The 24,358-nt window shown below is 38.0% G+C and overlaps 2 protein-coding genes across 5 annotated transcripts in view; both read right to left on the reverse strand.

Moving 5' to 3' along the window:
* The window catches only part of TLR5 (toll like receptor 5), a 37,675-nt gene extending 25,014 nt beyond the window's left edge, over positions 1-12,661 (reverse strand). Inside the window, exons 1-2 of one of the 3 annotated variants that reach the window (XM_087934043.1) lie at positions 12,000-12,556; positions 7,154-7,302 (exon numbers count right to left, since the gene is read on the reverse strand). The gene's annotated coding sequence lies outside the window, so the exon portion shown is untranslated. Of the gene's footprint in view, positions 1-7,153; positions 7,303-11,999 lie in introns of all 3 variants that reach the window. The other 2 variants (XM_026695699.2, XM_026695697.2) reach the window with 2 other exon arrangements.
* A 9,315-nt stretch (positions 12,662-21,976) lies between these two features.
* Positions 21,977-24,358, reverse strand: part of SUSD4 (sushi domain containing 4) — a 66,996-nt gene continuing 64,614 nt past the window's right edge. Inside the window, exon 9 of one of the 2 annotated variants that reach the window (XM_087934059.1) lies at positions 21,977-23,870. In XM_087934059.1, coding sequence (XP_087790185.1) covers positions 23,842-23,870 — 29 coding nt within the window. In that variant the 3' untranslated portion in view covers positions 21,977-23,841. The remainder of the gene's footprint in view (positions 23,871-24,358) is intronic. The other variant, XM_087934051.1, reaches the window with a different exon arrangement.

A 24,358-nucleotide genomic window follows, 5' to 3' on the forward strand; every position in this document is an offset into this window, starting at 1 on the left:
CCAGAGATCCAGTTAAACATAATCTTATGGAAACAGCTATCCATCATCTACTGGACATACGAGCCATCCAACCAGTAGCTACCAATCAATGAGGGTGAGATTTCTATTCACATCTTTTTGTTGTTCCCAAAAGTTCGGGGGGTGGGGGGTGGAGAGCAATATTGGATCTGAAATGTCTCAACCATAGTATATTGCAAGTTTAAAATGCACACCGTGCAATCTATCTTAGTTTGCATCAGAAAGAGTGACGTACTTATGTCCATAGATCTGATGGAGGTGAACCTACATATCGCTATTCGGCCTTCCCACTATAAATTTCTTAGATTCTGTTATAATAAGCACCATTTCGAATATGTGGCCCTTCCTTTCAGACTAGCTTCTGCCCCCAGGACCTTCACGAATGTTCTTGCAGCGCTAGCTGCTCATCTCCGTGATATCCCCATATGACTCCAGTGTTATCTTGATGACATCTTGATTTTTTAATCTTCCAATCATCAAGCAGAGATACACAGAACACATTACAATCCCTACAACAACATGGGTTCTCAATAAATTGGAAAAAGAGTCATTTAACACCATCGACTCGGTTAACCCATCTGGGGGTAGTCATAGATACGGTGGAAGGCAAAGTTTACCTGTCACCAGATAGACTAAATAGCATTCAGCAATTAGTTAAGGAGATCAGGGGTCTTAAGAGGGTGTCCCTAGTGGAACTATCAAAATTGTTAGGCAAGATGATCTCATGTGTATCTATCATCCCTTGGGCCCGGCTCCACACTCGATGCCTCCAGTGGTTCCTGCTCCTGTACCAGCGCGCCGGCTGAAGCAACTCCAAATACAAGGTCAAGGTACCATCAAAGGTCCTCATATCTCTCCTCTGGTGGACCAGACCAGTCATCAACAGAGGCTGCCTCTTCAAAGAGCCACACAGACTTACCGTCACCACCGATGCCAGCCTGTTTGGATGGGGAGCACACGTTCAATCGCTCACAACCCAAGGCCGCTAGTCTGCCATAGAACAGTTGTGCAGCATAAACTGGCTGGAGCTTCAAGGAGTACGCCTGATTCTCTGCAGCTTCCTTCCACAAGTACGCAATCAGTACATACTAATATTGACCGACAACGTAGCAGCCAACGCTCACATAAACAAACATGGGGGCACACAGTTGAAACATCTCATGCAGGAAGCAGAGTGCTTGTGTCATTGGGCGGAGAGCAACCTACTTTTCATAAGAGCAGGGCACATTTTGGGCCTGTCGAATACACAGGCAGACTGGCTAAGCAGGGCCATGATTGATCAATCGGAGTGGCGCCTCCATCTGACCCTGTTTCAAGAGGCGGTCAGGACATTTGGTGGTGGACCTGTTCGCTTCCCCCCTCAATGCTCAGCTCCCGAGATTTTTTTCCTGGTACCCCTCACAAGGAGTGGAGAACTTCAATTCGCTCCACTGTCGTTAGCCCCCGGGACTTCTGTATGCATTCGCAACACTTCCACTGCTTCCCAAGATCACTCAGAAACTGCTAGATGAGAGGGCGGAGCTGCTTCTAGTAGCTCCTTACTGGCCCAGGTGGCCGTGGTTTGCAGACCTCCGCAGTCTAACCATATCAATACCATGGAGAATTCGCCAGACAGGGTCTTGCTAACCCAGGGACCCCTTCAACATCCGGACCCTCAATGGTTGCACCTGACCTTCTGGAGGTTGGCAGAGTCATCTGAAGAGTGAAAAGTTTTCCAACAGAGTTATCGCCACCTTCCAAGCCGCCTGACACCCCTCAACAACTTGCATTTACAATGCCACATGGTCCAGTTTCTGCAAATGGTGTACCAAGTCTCGAATTGATCCCATCTCTCCATCTGTGGCTCAAATCCTAGAGTTCTTGCAAGAGGGACTTGACAAGGGATTATCACCTAATACGTTGAAAAGACAGGTGGCAGCCTTGGCGTCAGTTCTCACTTGTGAAGGTCTACTATCTCTTTCCCATCATCCACGCATATGGAGTTTCCTTCGAGGAACCACAAATTTATGCCCTCCAGTGGTACACCGTTATCCCACCTGGGACCTTAAGAAGGTCCTCGTTGCACTCACCAAGGGCCCTGTTGAACCCTTGAAATCGTCAAGTCTCCAATTTCTGACGTATAAAGTAGTTTTCCTTGTAGCGATCACTTCTGCTCATTGTATTTCGGAACTTGCAGCTTTGTCTATCAGACAAGATCTTTGTGTTTCCCATTCTGACCGGGTGGTCCTTTGTCCTGATCCTACATTTATTCCCAAAATTAACTTTGTTTTTCATAGGGCACAAGAACTGATACTTCCTAATTTTTGTCCCAGACCATCCCAAGGGTTGGAACTACAATGGCATAGGCTTGATGTGAGGCGAACATTGCGAATATATATTAACCACACAGCAACTTTCAAAAAACCGGAAGCCTTATTTGTGTCGTTTCAGCCCAACACTCAGGGATGCAAGTGCAAAATAATTAGTATTTAGTTCAAATAAAAACTGTATTTTACACATTGACAAGACATTAAATATCTGTCTCAGGCTCTCAAAAGAGAAATCACTCTGAATTCAGAACTAGTTACAGAGGAAAATATGATTAATAAGGGACCAAATGAAAATTGATTTCCCACTTTTGAAGAAGGTTTTCTCTTTTTTTTCTGGTTATGTATAATGATAATGGGAGACCGGAATTTTCTTGTTTCAATGTTCCTGGTTTTAAGTGGCGGGCTTATCTGAACATTTCCTTTTTATAAACAAGTTGAATAATTGATTATGTGCAATCAAATTGGCAATTTCTCACAACTGTAGTCTCAACATAAATGGAAGCTGTTATGCAGGCATTCTAATCCCAAACCTTTTCACTTCCTGACCTCCCTGCTAAGGTTGCAAGTATATTATTATATGAAAGCATCAGCTGTGACATTCACAGCCATTGGAGATAAGGGGCTGGCATGTGTGATGCTCTTTCCTTGAGGGCAAAACCTATATAGCCCAGAAGCAAGAGTCTTCAGAGAACTGAATTGGGGCTTAAAACTGCTAAGAACAGATAATAGAAATAGCAATAGCACTTACATTTATAAGCACTGCTTCATAGTGCTTTAGAGTACCTTCTGAGTGGTGCTCTAAAGCACTAAAGTGTCAGCATTATTTGAGTATTGCCCCCGAACTGGGTCCCATTTTACCAGCCTTGCAAGAATGGAAGGATGGATGAATCTTGATCCGGTCAGGATCAAATTCCTGGCTGTGGGCAGAGTTTGTCTGCAATATTGCATTCTAACCACTGTGCCATGATGGCTATTATGGTCATGCATGTACGGATGTCTGTTTCCCAGTTCCTACCTGGCAGAAGTTCCTACAGTGTGTTAGTGTAATCAACCAAATAAAGACATGTCACGGTCCTATCGGAACCTGGTTTGGAGGAGGAACTGGAATTGGGACCGTCCAATGGGAATGGCACATCTCCCTTGGAATGTTTGGAGAAGCCAGGGGCTAAGGATGTCGCTGTCCCAGGCCCTCAGGCATTGGGAGAGATAGATGACCTGATGGAGAACTGCCTGCCTTCACAGACACATTGGAGGATCAGCTGCTGACAGGTAGTGATGTTGATAGGTCACAGATTCCCTTCTAATGAGACATACATTTCTAATATTTTATATTTTGTATTTTTATCTCTTGTATTTTTTATTGAATACAATAAAAATAATAATAAATAATAATCTTTATCTTTATACTACAGTCACATGCAAAGAAGTTAAAAATCTCATTAAGCAAATTAAACATGGTAAAGTCCCTGGGAATAATATCCCCCCCGCCCCCGAGCTAATTAAATCCAATTCAAATTGGTGGATCCTGCTTTTCACATATTAATCGCACATATTAACCACAGCTAAGATTACAGGTCTTGGGGGAAGCTGTAATTGTTCCCTTGTGCAAAAAGGATGATAGGAATGCCGTGGTTGATTACAGACCAATTAGTTTATTGAACATGATTACCAAATTATATGCCATGTACCTATTCACCAAACTTCAAACTTGGATAAGATGAGGGAATAATTGACCCTGAGCAAGCAAGATTTCAACCAAAATGATCCATTGTAGATCGCTGCCCAGTACTTCAACATCTAGCAGCCAAATATACAAATCTGGAATCCTACTGTAATGAAGAACAATTAGTAACCAGCTATGACAAATATATATATATATATATTATTATTTTCCAACAAAAGACAAAAACAAAGTGGACAATTGGTTCCCACAAATTAGAGTATATCAAATGTTTTAATACTTGGGTGTAATACTTCAGACCTGTAGGAAATTATCAGCTCAGATAAATTATGCCATTTCTATTGCCCAAAACAGCATTCTAGCAATAACTAAAATTTAAAGGCAATAGGGGGCAAATTACATTCTGGCAACAATCAAACTCTTATGGTTTAAACAGTTGCCCAAGAGTTAGTTCTTGATTTACACCTACAATTGAGATCAGAATTTCTGTTATTAATTACAATTATGTTACCATGGGGGTGGTACAATGGTCCTAACTTTCAGGGTGAGTTGTAAGTCATTTTTTCTGAGACCACTGTAACTTTGAACTGTTGTTCAAACAAAAGGTCGATGCATACTTAAGAGGCTTATGAATTTCATTAAGAGTTAGTTTAGTACCCCAAAATGCACCCCTAATGCAGTCTTGAGGCTTAAAGCTAATAAGCCAAATATTAAGGTTCAGGTCTGGAGTAAGATCCTAATCTCAGGACTCAGAATCATGTTTGACCTACACATGTGATACTTCTGCTGTTGTTAGACAGCTACCATATTGGCACTGTACCTGTATAGAAGAACTTCACAGTCTTTGACTCTGCTGAGTATTTTGGACAATTAGCCCTTGAGGAGGCCAAATCAACAATAAAAGAAAGAATTAGGGACACTGATTGGCCAAATGATTATCACCAGTGCTGCCAAATCCTTTTACCAAATATTAGATAGATACAAGTCTTTTACTGCAAGGTATCTATACAATCTAACCCAATGCAAATATAGAAGGGCCTTTTCCAAAGCCTGCTTTGATGTCCTCCCATCGACTCTAGTGTCAGGAAGGTTTTATGGGACTCTTTATTTCAAGAGACTTTGTCCTTGTGGATCCAGTATGGGATACCCTCTCACATGTCCTCAAATGGTGTCCCCCAACATGTGCTTTGATCGCTCCAATCATTTCTAAATTTGGGGTTCATACTGATAAATTTTATGCTTATTACTTTTGAAGGAATGCTAACTCAATACCTCTTAGCAAGTGGTCAAATACCTTCATCAAGTAATTGCATACAACTTTTAATTAAATGTTTTATTTCTTGTTCCATTGATAATGAATTCCTACACCAAACTTTCTCTTTTCTCACTGTAAAGGCTGGTCAAAGACTGTACGAAACATGATTTGATTTGAAACTAAATTGTTACTTTTAAGATGCTATGGTGTCGGGCTTCCTTGCACACAGAGAACATTCAATACTCAGACAGGAATCTATAGACCGCTTAACAACCCCAAAGGTCTTGTGCCTATCAGTGGGAAAGATCCCGCTATAGAACATCTGTTCACTGGACATGCATATCAAGCTAATGGAAAATGTTATCTTTGACCACAGCTGAAGCACGATTATTAATATAATTTAAAAAGCACAATGTGATAAAAATGACAGGACCATAAAGTCAACCATCTAAAAATCAACACCACGATCAATTAAATGGGATTTGATATTCATGCAAACAGATTTACTATTGCTGCCATTTCCAATCTCTGCAATAGCCTCTATCAGGAATGAGTATAAACATAAATACCACACACACACAGCAACATACAGGCCACACTTCTCCAATGTTTTTTTTTTCTCAATCATGTTTTATTTAACTTAAACTAATGTAAATATATATATTTTGGTCCTAGGTCCTCTCTAATCCCTCACCGCTGCTGAAACTTTGATAATTACCTGTTCTTCATTACATTCATTGACCAACCAACATAAAATATTGAAATAGATTGGTAAGTCAATAGAAAAATAAGATAACATATCGTTTTTATGGTAACGTATTAACCTTTGCCAAATGTTCATAAACTATAAAAGAAAAAAATTGCAATGTTTAGCAAAATCAATATATTTTTCTTGGAGAATAAATAATTCAAGCAGAACAAATATAAGTGCCCTGAGAATATTATTATTAAAGGGGTAGAGTCAATGTTCCTGAAAAATTGATGGTTTAAACAGTGTTTTTCAAGCTTGATAACTTTAAGGTGTGTGGACTTCAGCTTTCAGATTTCCCCATCCACACATCTTAAAGTTGCCAGATGTGAGAAAAACAACACTGATTTTAAAACAACACAGTCTATCCCTTTAAGGGCTTCACCAATATTGACACAAAGTCTACTTACATAAGGAATTTCTTATATTTCCCTTCCATGACTGCCAGGGAAAGAACGTTAAAGCAGAGTAATTATAGTGCCCTTCTGAATTTTGGATCTCTACTTTCACATAAATATTAGGTTTGTGTGATGATTTACAGAAACATTTCTAAGCAGAAAGGCCTAATCCCTATGTAGAACCTATCGTGCAAGAGCTTGACGTTCTCAACTTCCAATAAGAATGCAATTCCTAACTGAATAATTTTTGCCATTTGATTTTAAATTATTGGTGAGATGCCATTGGCATCTACCAGACGTATCTGACCAAATGATTACTTTGCACAAGAAGCAAATAGATTTTACAAGAGATTTAGTCTCTACTTTAGTATTGCCACTTTACTGATCTAATATCATATCTGCTACACAGTTGGCAATCTGGAAAATGTTATGGAGAAGTGTGGATTGCTCATACTCTAAAAGAGCCACCTTGTTATACGAGCCCAATTGAGCCCCATACAGCAACCAGATATAAGAATTGGCTGTAAATAATTTTAGTGCCACAGGTATAAATTTTGTGCCTCTGGTGATAAGAAAAGGGTTTTACAGCTGAGGCTGATCTTAAGGTTTCATCGTTCAGGTGGGCACACTATCTCCCTGTTTATTTGGGGGCACGGGGAAATTCCTACAATTAAAAGTTTTAACTTGTTCTCTAGCTGCAATGTCCAAGCTTTGAGGTAGCTAGAAAAAGAGTGTTGGCCTTACCTGAAATTTGCATCAGCGGAAGCATCCTATGGAAGAAGGGTGTTACAAAGAGTTCACATGGAGTTGGAGGCTCGGGACAAGGAGTTGGCCTACCCTCAGGACATTTAGCTTGGGTACGTCCCATGCTTTGGATTCTCCGACCCGTATAACTGAGAAAGAGCATTGGCCTTACTTGAAACGCATCTTCTAGTTGTACGGGAGGAGATTCCAAATCCCACCCTTAGATAGTAAGTCCCAAGCACGGAATGGTCAAGAAAAAGTACCAGGAACTCTCCAAGTCAATCATCAGCCTTCATCAAAAACTGGGCATGCGCAGTGGAAAGGGGGCTGGACTAAACTTCGATTGACTCCGTCTTTAAGCAAGGAAGCAGGAGACAACTGCAATGATTGGCTTTCATAAGCTTTTGTGATACATGTCCTGATCCATCTGTCTGTCATTGATGATGAAACCTTTTGTCTCAATGAGCTCAGTCTAGATGAAGTGAACAATGCCTCCATTTTTCTAATGGGCCCACGCTTTGGATTCTCCGACCTGTACAACTAAGAATGGAAGGATTTTGTCTTGGAAGAATTGACCTGTAAGACTGCCTCTCTGAAATACAGGGGCAAGAGAAATAATTTCAGCCAGGGATAACAACAGTATTACTGCATCGCCTGTACACAGTAAGATAGAAATATGTCTATTAACTAGCCATAGGAAGATGGTGAAAAGCTTGCTTAAGTGGGTTCAGTTTGAGTTTATATAATGATAAAAAGTACAGCATCAGGTTATAGTCAATACAATACTGTCTGACGCCATCTCTCTACACGAATTCATTTTGTGAGACACAAGGAACCACTGCATCTAATCTTTAGTAGTGGGTTTCTAGGGGGGTCTAAATAGTAAGGCCAAGAGTCATCCATCAGTAGAAGAGTTTTTCAATTTCCACCTTAGCTTGTCTCTTGGGAATGAGTCAAAGTGAGCCTAAAGCCAATAAACGAAGCATGCAGTACAGAACAGGGTCTGACAGGGTATTTCTCAACTGAGTGCCATGGGATTTGATGCAAGGAGAAACAACCTGCCCTAAAACCTGCTTGTCTCTCCAAGATACACTCAGATTTGTACCAGTCTTGTAATTACCCTTCTTGAAGCTTTGCATACATTTTGCTAATTATGCTCAGGAGACTGACAAGGAGATAATCAAAGCTTATGCATCCCCCAGGACAGGCAGAAAAAATATACCTTCATATAACCCCCACCCCCACCCCAATTGAAAAAGAAAAGCAGCTTGGAAGACAATAATGGAGGGGGGGGACTATTAGTAGAGAATGGTTTAAAATCCTGTTCAACAGAAAATCAAGCGCTTAAAAATCTACACACACAAACATATTGGTGAAAAGTCTCTTTAGATTTATATTTTTCTCTGGTGGTGGTAGTGGGAGCAGCTGAGAACCAGTCTCATTTCTATGCATTAATAATACACCCCAAAGCACCTGCCTTTTTCCATCAATAAAAAGTAACCATATCTCCTTTTACTTCCGAAGGCATTGTTCTCCAGTCTAGCTGTTGATATGGCTTCGCATTTTATTATAGTTAATAATACAGAATGTATTCCATTCAATTTCGCTTCTAGGTGCAATCTGCAAGTATACATTATTTTTACAGAGCTATATCCTGTATTAGTATTCACTGAAACTTTGAGGACTTAAAACAGGTTTGGCAATTTTTTGGGCCAGGGAAATAAGGTATACCTGGCCAACCAACTTGCCGATGCAGGAGACAATCCAGTGACACTGCCAAAAGAGACAGGGTTTAAAAAAAACAGACCTTTTCCTAACAGGCTAGGCTGAGGGGAGGAGAATGGGAAGATTAACAGCAATAATGGGGGCAGATCTCCTTCAAGGGGGCACATTATCACTTTTAATTTTAGGATCTTAACCTGAAAAACCACATCACAAACATTTGGTAGTTTTGCTGCTAAGTTGCTGCTGTATTCTGTAATCTAAGTGGAGAGGAGTCCCATTGGCCTGGTGTGAGTGTTACAGTGAATTGCTTTGCCAATGAGATGGGCAGCCTCTAAATTTGATACATAAATAAATAAAACAGAGATACTGAGAACAGGTTTCTACCTACCCCCAAGCCTGAAATGCCCAAAGCAAGGTGCCCACTAAGCCATTGGAAACTTGAGAAAAATAAGTACCAGATTCAAAGTGCCTTGGCCTATGGAGGCACTGCCCTTCAACTGTTGGCTCTAGCCTTCTCTAGCTAAGCTATACCCAGTGTTTGGGAATCTTCCGCTGAGTTCAGCCTGGAGAGCTCAACACTGTGGGCCATTAGACCGTTCACCTTTGACAGAAGAGGGCAGAGGGAATGGCTTTAAGGACAGGAGAAAGAGTCACTAGGAGAAAGAGGTCAGATACAACGGCCAAGCTTCTCCTAGTTCACATGAAAATAAAGGGAACGGGGAAGTGCTTTCCAACTTGTAAGATTGTTACTATAACTTTACAATAAAGGTACTACTAACTTACATGGTATTGTTTTCCTAGTCTGGTCTACCCTGAAGGGTTGGCACTGACTCGAGAAGTAGGAGAAGGGGAATGAAAGAAATAACTCTTTTCTAATTTCTGAATCATTTCCACCCATGCAGTTCCTATTATCAGCAGTAATCCATGAGAGCAAGTGACTAATCAAAACCCAAGTCATATGTATTTTATACTATATGGTATTTAACTAAACCTGTTCATCTTACAAAAAAGAAAAACCTCCAATGCACAGGAAACTCCTGGTAACTTTACTTACACATCACCTACTGTTCATAGCAAGGATAGATACAGCAAGAGGCTTGCTATTGCTTATCTTATTGAATGTTCCCTGAACTAAAAAAATGATTTATGGGGACTTTTCATCAAGATCCCAAACCGGAGATGATAATATTTAAATTTTTGATAATGATTGTTTTTAAATATTTCTTTTATTTGATTATATTTTATTTTATTATATGTACCAATATGTATATGTACCAATATGTGTACCAATGGTACTATATGTACCAATAACAACTCCCCAAAAACCAGAAAAAAACAAATTACCCATAACAATAAGGAAGCTTCAATCCAAAAAGAATCACTCCGTCTTACATATCGGCAAAAAAAAAATCAGAAAATAAAATACAGGCTGAATAGTCAAGACCTTGTTGATGATCTAAACTCTGTCAAGGATCTTGGAGTACTCATCTCTAATGACTTAACTGCTAGAGCCCACTGTAACTACATAGCCAAAAAGGCATTAAGAGTTGTTAACCTAATCTTATGTAGCTTTTTCTCTGGTAATATTACACTAATAACTAGAGCATACAAAACATTTGCTAGACCAATACTTGAATGCAGCTCATCAGTCTGGAACCCACATTACGTATCTGATATTAGCACAGTTGAGAAAGTCCAAAAATATTTCACAAGAAGAGTTCTCCACTCCTCTACTCGTTGTAGAATACCTTATGTCACCAGACTTGAAACTCTAGACCTAGAAAACTTAGAACTACACCGCCTCCAGTCTGATCTAAGTATGGTATATAAAATCATACATTGCAACGTCCTACCTGTCAATGAATACTTCAGCTTCAACCATAACAACGCAAGAGCACACAATAGATACAAACTCAAGGTTAACCGCACCAAACTTGATTGCAGGAAATACAACTTCAGCAACAGAGTGGTCAATGTCTGGAATACTCTACCTGACTCTGCGGTTTCTTTCCCAACCCCCAAAAACTTTAACCTTAGACTGTCTACTATTGACCTCACCCCTTTCCTAAGAGGTCTGTAGGGGGCGTGCATAAGCGCACCAACGTGCTTACTGTCCCTGTTCTATTGTTTCTTTTATTTTTTTTATTTTTCTTACATGTATCCATGTATTCATAACTATATTTTTACTTCTACCTATTATCTTGTAAGCAATTGACAAAAATAAATAAATAAATAGATTGTTGTACACGGCCCTAAGTTACTTCTTGTGAGATTGGGGTAAATCAATAAGTGTTCTAGAAGTGCTTAAACCAATGAACAGCAGATATATCTTTGAGGGTTCCAAAATTATGCTAAATATTTAGATTAAAAAAGGACGTCAGGTAAGCTGAGTAAGACCAGGATATATTATGTCAGAATTTTACCCATTTCATTAATAAAACCTGGAAATCTGGTTTTGTGGACTTTATACAAAAGGACAAAAGATTGCAAAATTCACAAATGTGTATTTAACCCAGGCCAAATGACATTCAACTAACAGGACAGAGTTGTTTAAACTGCTGTGTTGCAACAATTTCCTTTTAGGAATTCACAGTTGCAAAATAATTCAATGATTATTGATCGTTTTTAAGAAACAGAGTTTTGTTTCTGAAGTTTCCTGGATCCCCAGGGGCTGACCAAAATGAACAAACCACAACTAGCCAAGCATTCCACTCTTTAACAGCCAGTTAATGGTTCTGGGTGTAACAGTGAACTCCAAAATGGGTAAATTGATTAAACAGTGATAGGATGGAAAAATGTATTATGTGAATACTTGTGCTCTGAAAGCAAAACCCAAAATTTTATCATTCATCTTTTGAGGGAGGGAGGGTGGGAGAGAGAGAGAGAGAGAGAGAGATGAAAGCAGAAATATTTTTAATATTACTGAGCAGGGCGGCAAAAGCAAAGTACTCTGGGAACGCTCAGAAGCACTGCTTACAGATCCTCCTGAGGCTATACTCTACTCCCACTGAAGAGAGAGAGAGAGAGAAAGAGAGAGAGAGTTTTGCTAGTGTTACAAATCTCTCTCTCTCTCTCTCTCTCATAGAGAACGGAGCCAGAGACAGACGATGGGCTCGCTTACCTGTCCGGGCCGTTCGATCGAACAGAGAAGAGGGACTCCCTATGTTGGGTCAAGTCGATATTCCATTTGTTCAGCACCGCCTATGCTCCCGTCCAGCAGCTGGCGATATTTTTCGCCCTCCCAGTGATCGATCGGCTGCCCGGCCCAATAAGGGTGGGGCAAAAGGACGTCTCACACCCCCTCCGAATTTGCATAGCGCGGCTCGGGTCTTCAGCGCTTACAGCAGGGATCCCCAAACTTGGCAACTTTAAGACTTGTGGATTTCAACTCCAGCTGGCTGGAGAATTCTCTGGGAGTTGAAGTCCACAAGTCTTAAAGTTGCCAAGTTTGGAGACCTGTGGCTTCGAGTTTGCGGCCCGGTTCTGGGGACGCTCATCTCGCCAAAGTCTTCCCAACCCTTCCACCTCTCCCTGGATTGTTAGTCCCGGAGACGAAAGAAATGAAACAGCAAACGCTCACGGCTGATCCTTCCTGCCCGTAGCAGCTTCAAACAAACAAACAAACAAACACACAAACAGCAATCCTCAAACATGGCTTTTCCGCTAAAGTCTTGCCCAACTGGTAACTTTTCCGATTACTCAACCAGTTCTTTAAAAAGGACATGTTTCTCCATGCTTAGCATAAACGCGTGGTCTTTGTAATTGGATACTTGTTTTGTCAACTTTCACCCGGTTGGTTCCTGTTTTTTTTTTTAACTTGGTCTCCTCCAGGCTAGCGTCTTTGCCCCTGTCCTCAATTTCCCATAATTCCCTTGGCCAAGCCTATCAAATTACATGGGTTCTCATTCTCATTAGACAGTGCTAAAAACAAAGCAAAGAAGTGCCTGCCAGATCAGATATTAAAATTTCAGATTGAATTGTCTGATCCAGGAAGGGATCCAGGAAACGTTTCTTGGAAGAAGCATCATTTTGTTCCAGAAAATAAAAATAACAAAAGAGTACCTGTACTTACTTTTGTGGTCATTAATTTTTTTAATTTTTTAAAAAAGAAAAAGAAAGAGGAAAGGGATCCAGTTGGAATGAAGCAAGTAAAAGGAAAATAAATGAAAAGATTTAACACTTACATAGAAAACTACCAAAGTTAAATGTTTAATTGCAGATTGTTGCCTAAACATGTATCTATTTCTAATAAGGCAAACCAGATCCTTGAAAAAATGTTTTTCTTCTGGTTCTCCTTTACTTAAAATTTTCTTTTTTGGCCCCCGGAAATGGTTAATTCTGAGAACTGTAACATCCCAATGTTCCCTACTGTGGTCCAGCTCTTTCTGTCTGATTGTGAAATAAACTCCAAGCTAGAAAAAAGGGAAGAACTTTGTTAATCTGAATTTGCACATAGCTGTATATGTGCAACTGGCATTTGTAAAAAGAGGTGAATTACGTGGCAGAGATGAATCAACATGTCTGCAACATGCCTGCAGGCTTCCGGGCATGCATGCAGCATGCAGTTTGGTGTACTGAGAATGCAGCTTTGCTTCGCAAGGGGATTCAGGGTGATTATTTATTTTTAAATTTTATTTATTTATTTTTGTCAATTGCTTACAAGATAATAAAACAGTTTTGAATACATGGTTACATATAAGAAAAATAAAAAAAATAAAAAAAATAGGACAGGGACGGTAGGCACGTTGTTGCACTTATGCACGCCCCCTACAGACCTCTTAGGAAAGGGGTGAGGTCAGTAGTAGACAGTTTAAGATTAAAGTCTTTGGGGTTTGGGAAAGAAACCGCAGAGTCAGGTAGAGTATTCCAGACATTGACCACTCTGTTGCTGAAGTCGTATTTCCTGCAATCAAGTTTGGCGCGATTAACACGTTTGTACGTGTTGTTTGCTCTTGTGTTGTTATGGTTGAAGCTGAAGTATTCATTGACAGGTAGGACATTGCAATGTATGATTTTATATACTATACTTAGATTGGACCGAAGGCGGCGTAGTTGTAGGTTTTCTAGGTCTAGAATTTCGAGTCTGGTGGCATAAGGTATTCTGCAACAAGTAGAGGAGTGGAGAACTCTTCTTGTGAAATATTTCTGGACTTTCTCAACTGTGTTAATACCAGATACGTAATGTGGGTTCCAGACTGATGACCTATATTAGTCTAGCAAATGTTTTGTATGCTCTAGTTATTAGTGTAATATTACCAGAGAAAAAGCTACATAAGATTAGGTTAACAACTCTTAACGCCTTTTTGGCTATGTAGTTACAGTGGGCTCTAGCAGTTAGGTCATTAGAGATGAGTACTCCAAGATCCTTGACAGAGTTTGGATCATCAACAAGGTCTTGACTATTCAGCCTGTATTTTATTTTCTGATTTTTTTGCCAATATGTAGGACAGAGCATTTATTTGTTGAGATTTGAAGTTGCCATTTGTTTGACCATTCTGATACATATTCAAGGTCTTTTTGAATGGTAGCAGTATTGTCTGTGGTGTTGAATAGCTTTACATCGTCAGCGAAGAGAACACAGTTGCTCTTGATATCACAGAGGTCATTTATGTAGAGTATGAAAAGAGTTGGTCCTAGAACACTGCCTTGGGAGACACCACTGTTGACAGGTACAGAATTTGATATGATGCTCCCAATTTTGACCATTTGTTGTCAAAATTTATCAAAATAAATTTGCCATTTATTCCAGGGATATCTGGCAGAGAACCATTGCAATACTGTGGGTATAGTTATATTTTAGGATTGGGGCAGGAGTATTCTCTAGTTGCTTTAGACTGTATTTGCCCGACATTAGAACCAAACCCAAAATTCACATTTCCCGCTTATTCCGTCTGTAGAGATTCTCAGTCACCCAGGTGATGATTGTCCCAAAGCTGCTTTTGTAGGTGGCAAACTGGACTTTCTTGTTTTTCCTTACTCTGTGTACTTGAACAAACCAACAAGGAATAGCTCTGCGTGCTCAGAGTGTGGACATTGAATGCTCCATGTTTTTTCTCCACGAAAAGCTGAATGCCTTACAGAAAAAGCAATCCATGTATTTCAGTGAAGTTCAGGTAGTCCTTGACTTATGACCACAATTGAGCCCAAACTTCCTGTTGTTAAATTAAATAATTGAGTTTTGTCCCATTTTACGATCTTTCTTGCGATAGTTACTAGGTTAATAACTGCAGTTGTTAAATTAGTGACACCGTTGTAAAGTGAATCTGGCTTCCCCGTTGCCTTTGTTTGTCAGAAGGTCATAAAAGGAGATCACATGAGACTGGGACATTGCAACTGTCATAAACGAATCCGTTGCCGAGCACCTGAATTTGGATCACATAACCATGGAGATGGTCATAAGTGTGAAAATTGGTCATGTCACCTTTTTCAGTGCCCTTGTAACTTCAAATGGTCACTAAACGAACTGTTGTAAGTCGAGGACTACCTGTAGTCAAGAAATATGCTGCAGACTAGCACTTGGTGGAGTGGTCATGAAGGCTTTGGAAAACATATTCCAATACTATGATGGGTCTATACCTACAAGGATCAGAATAATACGGCCAATACTATTTTCTATGGTACTATGAGATTGAAAGTTGGATTTTAAAATTAGCAGGATAGGAAAGAGACTCTTTTTTTTTTTTTTTTGCAATCTCTTTATTAAATTTCAACATCAAACATTAAAATACACGCTAACATAAAGGGGAAAAAATAACATTGAGGTTTTCGAAGTCTTGATATTGGAGAAGGCTCCTGAGAATAGTGGACAGCCAAGAAAACAAAACCTGGAATTCTCATTTGCAATACAAATGACCAGACATTAAATATCATAATTTGGACACATTAAGTGAAGACCTAATTCTCTGGAGAATATTCTCTTGCTCAGAATAGTAAAGAAAAGATAAGAGAATAATCAATAGCAACATGCATGAACTCAAGCTACATTGGTGCTAAGTATATCACTGGAAATTCTGAAGGACCCAGATTAGGGGAAGATTGTCATGAAAAAAATCTATGTGATCGCTAAGAATTGACACTGACTTAATGCCACATAATAAAACAAATTGCCTGTATATAATCAAAAATGTGGAGTTTCTAAACCTCAAATACACATTAGGGATTTAAACATAAGGGCCAGCATTTATCCCACTTTAATTCAGCTGGTGAGTTCTCCATGAATAATTAGATTATTATTAAAAATAGCTCTTTAAAACAGATGCTTGCTATATATATTTTTCCCACAGTCATGGCAATATATTACTAAATTTAGACTCTGAATTCTCAGAATTAATTTAGGAAAAAAATGTTTTCCTTGGATGATGTTTTCTTCCATCTATCCATCATCAAGTTTTGAAAGTTTCACTTAATTTTTTTTGTCCTGAAATATATAAACAGATATATTCATACGTGTATATTCATACATGAGTTTAACCTACCTACACAATTTGTTAATTAGTTAGTTTTTAAATAATTCATATGGCCACCCAACTCAAACATTGTGTCTGGGTGATGTAGAATTGTTCAAAAATAAAGCTAACAATCTATCAGAGCAGTGGACTAGTAGATGCAAACGCAAACACACTTGAACAGCACAAATGAGAAATAACAGCATAAATGAGAAAGGACGACTTTTGTGGAAATGGTAAGTCTCTGGACAAGGCTTTGTTGGGTTGGTAGTATCTTTTTTAGTAAGGTATAAAGTGCATCAAGTATAACATTCACCAGGCATAAAATTGCCATGCTAAGGTTTTGGGTTTTTTTCCTTTCAGGTTGTACTGGGGACTAATCCACAACAACATAGTCAGGGTTTCACTTGTTGCTTCCCTGGGGAATTCAACCCATTTTATAACATCTAAACAGAGGCTTCATCTCTTTCCTTACCCCATCCAGGTACCTCTTCTGTCTCATTGCAACCTCACCCAGTTGGACCCTCTCTTCCTCTTTCCTTTTCCTTACTGGCAACCAGTATCCTTCCCCTTTTCGTATCTCCGTCAAGGCTCTTCTTGCTTCCAAAATGTTGTGAAAGAATCTCAGACGGGTGCGATCAGCATCATTTAAAGCAACTTAGCTTTTTCATGTATCTATCTCAACCTAAAAGTGCTGCTTCCCGAGTTGGATTAATCTTAATCTCTGGATTACTTAAAATCTGAAGTACTTTATCCAAATCATTTCCAAAATTCGTATCACCTTAGTCTCCTTACAATTTTTTTTGCTCTTTCTGTTGGAAGGAGGAAAGGAAATCCATGTGTTTCTGTGTCTGTATGTGAAAGTGGCTTATCTAGGTATAAGCTGAGAGGAACAATTTTGAAAATTATAAACAAATTTATTTTGTAAGCAATTAATTTTAATCAGAAGGTATTTATTTATATATATATCCTGGTTTTACCCCTTGCTTTATTTTTGAGAATGTGTGCTCTGGAAAATGTTCAGGAGCACTGCAGAGGATTTTTATACATTTATAATTTTCTGCCTAAGCATCCTTTTTAGGAAGTGTCATTTGATATTAAATATTGACTTTCTTTCACCTAAATATGGTAGCAATCATTGTTGAAATCATTTGCAAAGGCAAATATTGCCTATTCACAACCTGTCAATTGAAACAGTCTAAATTTGATTCTTGAAGGTTTGTTCCTATCTACAGCTTTCATCTCATCCATATTATTTCATGTTTTTGACTGATGATACTATGCTTTAAACTCATGTACACATCAGTCTGAATTTTAACCTCTGCCTTATGTGACAGAAAGTAGAGAGGCAGACAAGTTTTAGTGATTTAAAATTCTAATCAATACATTTAACCTATGTTTAATGTCACAAATCAACACTTTACATCTCCAGGCTGCTTTACAGTACATTGGTCTGGAATAAGGATCTTGCTAAACTTATATTCTACATCCATCAGATTATAAAGACAGGTATATCTTTAGCTTTGCTGAGTGTTACAGTTTCTAAGCTGTAAATTCAAGTGCATTTATATTATTAGGCTTTGAAAGTCTGAGTATCTTCAGTTCTGGTATTATATTTTGTACATTATTTTTAAAAGGGAAATGTATTTAGTTTTCAAAAGCCATTATATTCACACAATCCAATAAACAAGCTTTTATGCAACCGAGTAGGTGGGGCTATTTGGTGTTCTTAATTAGCTTTTCTTATTAAGCTCTTTCTTTTTGGTACTCAACTGAGAGTTTCACTGAACAGAATAAGATAATTGGAAGAGACATTGGAGATCTTCTAGTCCCATGATGGCGAACCTATGGCATGCGTGCCGGAAGTGGCATACAGAGCCATCTCTCTGGGCATGCCAGCCATTGTCTGTTGCACTTCCATGTTCTGCCGTGTGCATGCATGCCAGCCAGTTGGTCTTTGCATGTGCGGGAATGCCGGAAACAAGAAGAGCAGTTCCTCAGCATGCATGCGCTCACCGGGAAGCTGAGCTTCTAGTTTCCGGCACGTGCATGCGTGCTGGCCATCACATGTGAATGCACGCCAGAAACTGGAAGACCAGATGGACGGCACACATGCATGCGCCAGAAACCAGAAGCTCAGCTCCCTGGCACGCTTTTCCAGTTTTCGGCGCTCCTGCACATGCTCCCGTTTCAGCACTTGGTTCAGCCAAAAAGATTCACCAATACTAATCTAGTCCCACTCTCTGCACAAGCAGGAGACCCTATACATTCTGGACAAATGGCTGTCCAATTTCTTTAAAACTTTCAATGATGGAGCTTCTTTAATATATTGGACAGCCATTTGTATAGTCGAGCACCAGAAGAGAACAGCTTAATAAGAACAGCTAGTTAAGAACACCAAATAGCCCTACCTACTCTGCTGGATAAAAGCCAGGCTTGTTTATGAACAAATGAAGCTTCAGACATTGCAGGTACAGATTCATCTGAGGCCCAGTTGTAATCCATAGCCACCAGGGTAGCTGTCTGGGTGATTTGTGGAGTGTTTTGTAGTTGACATTAACAAAGAAATTGCTGCGGGCACATGCTGTGCTGTTTCAGCTCTTCAGCACACCAGCTTGAGAAAAGTACAGCACATCAGTCTATAGTTACTGTAGCACTAAGGAAAAATAATCACCTTAATGGATGTAGATTTTAGATGTAAAATCAGCCATTTTTATTATAGCACAAAATCTATTATAATATTTAAAAAAGAGCTTAGTTAACTAGCCTTGTTAGCTTTCTCCCCCTTCCCCCAAATGTATTTCCAAAACATTTTGCTGTTTCCCCATTAAAATGTAGAAATGAGTCATCGTTGAATGATAACTTATGTCAGCACATACTACAAGAAAATCTTATTTTATGCATGTGTCTATTGTTGTCAGACATTTAATATGGAGTCCATGGTACTCTCTGAGCTTTGTTATTTGACTGCAGATATTTCATTACCTGATTAGTTAACATCATCATTGCTAGTAATTGTGGGGTTTGCTCTGTTTATACAGTAGCTTGTCCTGTATATATATAGTACTGTATATGCTGTATAGAAACAAGGAGCAAACCTCATGGCTACCCAAGCTCAAAGATCACCAAGGACTTAACAATTCAACCTGAGCTACATACATTCTCTTCTGTGGGAAGCAATGATCTATTATACAATATATGATATAACTATTAAACCCTATCAAAATGTGTCCAATACCATCTTATTGAAGAGGTTAATTAATAGGCAAAAATGGAAACATTCCAAATAAATCAAAGTGAAGCAGTGCCTTATCTATACTGCTTAAGCTTGTTAGAGGAAAAGGTAAAATATAAATTAATAATGTAATTACTTGTGCATCCCACATACCTAAAAAAGTCCCATTACTGTATTTGCTACAAATGGCAAAGGTGGCAACATGACAGACATTCACAAGTAATCATTCAGAAGCACCAGATAATAGGTAACTATGTCTTCAAATGGCTTAATATTAGATGCAGCAATTTGTTGAAGAGCAACAAGGAGAGCAAGTTAAACAATGTTTTTCCAATCTAAGCAGGAGTCAGCACAGTTCACAAAAATTTCTGAGTCAGAAGTACAATATGGAATAAGCAACACTTAGCTGCAAATTATTCACTGAAAGCCAAATCGTGCAAAGAATACTGAAAGGATTTCTTTAAACTAGCTAATGCAATGTTTGGCTGGCTGAGTGGGGAGCCTGAAGTCTATATATCTTAAAATGCTTAATTTTGTAAAACTGATTTAAACTGAGAACACATGACAAAAATTAGAGTTAGTGCAAAGTGCAGCATCAGTAACAAAATCCAAACCTGGAACATCAAACAGGGAACATGAACTCGAATCAGGTAGCAGGAAGAATCATCAAGAGACTGTATCTTTCCCAACCCCATTTGGGACTGTTGGCTGGAAATTCAGGGAGCCATAGTTCCATTATATTTAAAGGAAGCAGATTTTGTGCACTGTAATACAATTTTGTAAATGTAAACGTTTTGTAAGAATATGAATAGAAAATGAAGAATGTATGCCCAGTTTGAATCTTAGTATAATTTGATCTGCCATTTCAGAAGGAAAGCATTTTTTAAATTTAAAGAAGTATTTAAAGCGATATTCAATCAAGGATATGTTGCTCCATAGCTCTCATAGTATCATTATATTTTTCTTAAACGGTCTGATCACCAATGTAGGATTAGATCCAGAAAATGTTCCTCTCAGCGTGTTTTAAAAAGTGGAATGTATTATAAAAATGTATTCAATAAATAATAATTGTTCAATGTATATAGAAGCATGTACTAATATATTATTTACTGTATAATAGAAAGTTATCTAAACATTCATGGCTCAAAAAGTCTCACTGACATGTAGTGATAGCACTTACATCCCTTAGATTCAGTTTGCAAATTGCATGCAATTATCTTTATGGCCCTTTGAAAGATAACTTTAATAAAGAGTTTGCATTTTCAGACTTTGGCAGGGCCTTAGTACTGAACATTTCTGGGCTTATCAAGATAACTACCGGTAATTGAAAACATGCATGTCATAAAAGAAGAGGAATAATTATGAATAATTTAGTTGTAATGGAACAAGAGCTTTTTGTCTTCAACATTGTTCAAAATCAAAATAAATGTAAAAATTAATATGTATGCATTTCCCCCCCTAATCTGTTCTTTGCAACAAATGTAGGTCTTGGTTTATTTAGATTCTTACCAAGCAGTCAGAAAACAAATATTGAAAGAAAACCAGCAGTGTAACTGTGTTAAATATATATTTTGCAGACAAAGAAATAAAGGGAGACTAGTATCCTTGGAGCTGAAAGGTGAAAATGGAAGCACTATGCTCCATCCCCATTGGGTAGATCAGGTTGCCCTGATAGACCGGTCCACTGGAGAAAAAACAGCAGTGTTACTGTTTGAGGACATAACTTTCTGGTATAAGCATCCATAGTGTTTAGACATGATTATCCAACTTTTTGGCTTGGCTGAATCACATTAAGTGAAGAGGAATTGTCTTGGACCACATGTAAAATATGCAATATAGTTAATGTATATAAATAACAAATTTCCTTTATTTTTTATATGATCTTGTGGGGCAACATTACTAGCTGTCCAGGGCCACATGTGGCTGATGGGCTGTGGGTTGTTCATGCCCAGTTTAAGACACTGAAAGCAGCCACAGTTTTGAGCCAATGACGGAGTTTTCACTCTATCTAAGTGCTTATTTACATGAGCCATTATTCTGAAATGTTATATCTGCCATTGTCATCTACATATCCTGGACTGTTATTTACACTGTGGATCCTTCAGAAAAAAAAGTGATTTACTGAGTGTTTTATTCCCAGAAATCTTAGACTAAGCTGTACTGGCAATTTTATTAACTTTTGCAAGATATTACTAAAATATGAATTATTTAGGTAGCAGGAATGGTTATTTGAAAACAAATTTAAAAGGCACTAACAATTTATTTCTGTTTTGTCTGAAATAATCTTCTATATAGTTTATTGGTTTATTGTTTGAAGGATTTCAAATTTTAGAAAAACATTTTCCAATACTATAGCTTGAAGAATTGAGTGTTAGCATTATAAAATGTTTATTGCATACCCTTCTTGTCATGGTTGCTGTTAAATCAAAATAGCTCTAACAGTAAGATTCAAATGTCATAAAATGCATATAGTATATTATTTTTAATGTTGTTATAAAATGAAAGAAAAATTATCTGCAAGAGATGCAAAGCTCTCTCCCCCCCCACAAAAAAAAATCTTGTAGTTTCTAGCAGAAGAAATAAGAGAAGTAAAAACAAAATCAACATGATTGGTGTGGCTTCAAACATCTCTTTTATATCAATTTGACATTTACTGAATCCAACAGTAAATTTATCCTGAAAATAATATTTGAGTTTCAGTCCAAATATCTAGATTTGGAATCAAGAAGTCCATATTCAGTGGCTGAAACAACTATTTGACATGGCAAAGAAGACATTATCTTTCCCCAAAGCAGGTGGGTAATGAAAGGAATATATTTTTGATGGGAAGAGGGCACAAAAATTGACCAACTTTCTGAAGATCCTAGGATACTTAAAGCTGCTTTTAACCTCAAATGTGTGCTTAATATTGTTGTCCTATCACATCCTAAATTTGGCTTAAATTTCAGTTGTCATGACTCCTTTAGCTGCTTTCTCATAATATAAGCTTCTCTTTGTCCTGATTCTCTGTTCAGCAGTACTGTAAGACTGAAAGATGTGTCTATAGGCAACCTTATATAAAAAAGCAATCTTTTCAAGTTTGTATTCTTCTTAAGCATTTTATTTATTTTACCCACATCTTTAAATGAAATGAAATGAAGTTACTTTCAGCTATAATTACTGTATTGATAGCTCACTCTTTTAAAAATTCAGCCGTATTTTTACCCCATAGCAATGCTATTCTTTACACAATCCAAATGACTATACAGTAGAAAAATATATAATGAAAATTTATATATACAAAAGTTACCTGTATATGCAATCACTTCCTGATCAGTGTCACCCAACTAACAGCATTTTCTTCTGTGATATTCAGTCCAAAAGCACTCAAACAGTTCATACTCAACTTAGTTTTCTTGTTCTTTCATGAGAATAACCATTCTATAACGTTTAGATGCTACTGATCCCAGGTCTCATACTACATATCTGAGGATAAAGATTTCCCAACATTTGCTTTTTTTTAATCAAAACATTTCGTATTTTTATATGTTCCCATGTTCAACAAAGTATTTTAATGACTCTTTTCCCCTGGTCCCCATATGCAATAATTAGGAAGTATCAATATCTCATCATTTGCCTGGGACATATTGTGTTCTTTAGTTTACAGTATCACCTAAAGTACTGTTACTTAATTTCAATATAATCTTCAAGTTCCTTCCAATGAGTTTCAATGATTAAGCTTTTCCTTGAGTCCAAGGTTTTATTTCCTTGCAGTAAGTTTCCACCTTGAATTTCATGAAGAAATTTAGAAGTGACCCTCTTTGATTTCAATTTCAACTGTTTATTTCCCCCTCAATAAATTAAATTTGTAAATCATGGTCCATCATAAATATGAAGCAGCTTTGATAAAACAGAATTTACATTATCTGAAATACTTCTATTATGACCTTTGTCTACCTTCATTGGTGTTTTAAAACATCTGTTAAAGCTTCCTGCGATGCAGATACACTTGTCACTGTTCCACAAACGTGTAATTCTCCTGTAATGTTTAGTCTCATCAAATCCTCAGGATTCATTTTGTAAAGCTGCTGTTGAATAGCTGATGCTCTCAACCCAAAGTTGATTTAAGATATGCACACAAAATCTGATGACATAATGAGGAAGATTTATAAAAACAGAAAATATCCTTGCCTCCATCTGTAATCAGTCTTTATATAGAGATTCATACAGATATATAGATATGTATACATATGTAAATGATTTATTCCCCCACCCCAACAAGATATAAGAAATATTTGTGCAGATTAAGGGTCTTCATCCATCAATGGAATTTCTAGAAAATAAAAGAAAGAATTAATGGACTTTAATTGTGAACTGTCATATAAAATTGTCCTGCAATTTTATTGTATTATAACATATCAGCAATGATCCTGCCAGTTCTTAAGATAATTCAGTTAAGCAGAAATTCAGGCAATCTTGTGTATTTATTCTCTGCACAGTTACTTGTATAATCAGAATCAGTGACTTCACAGAATCAATAATTCAAGGCACTTTATAAATGGCAGTGTGATGAAGCAGTTTTCTGGCCAATGCATCTTATGGCAGATGAATTCTCATATATCTTAAATTTGGCATACAGATAGTCTGCATTTAGTGATCACAATTCAGTCATTAAGAAAAGGGTAGTAGTATGATCTTTTTTTGGTTTTCTTTTGAGTTTTAGACTTTCAAAGGTCAAAAATGTGAGGGCTGACTTAAAGCTACTTTTTTGTCATTGTCCATTTACTGTCCGTTGTCTGTATACTGTCCATTTAATTTCAT

Source organism: Pseudonaja textilis, chromosome 1, assembly GCF_049901715.1.
Source record: "Pseudonaja textilis isolate UNSWEBS1 chromosome 1, rPseTex1.2, whole genome shotgun sequence".
Taxonomy (NCBI): Eukaryota; Metazoa; Chordata; class Lepidosauria; order Squamata; family Elapidae; genus Pseudonaja; species Pseudonaja textilis.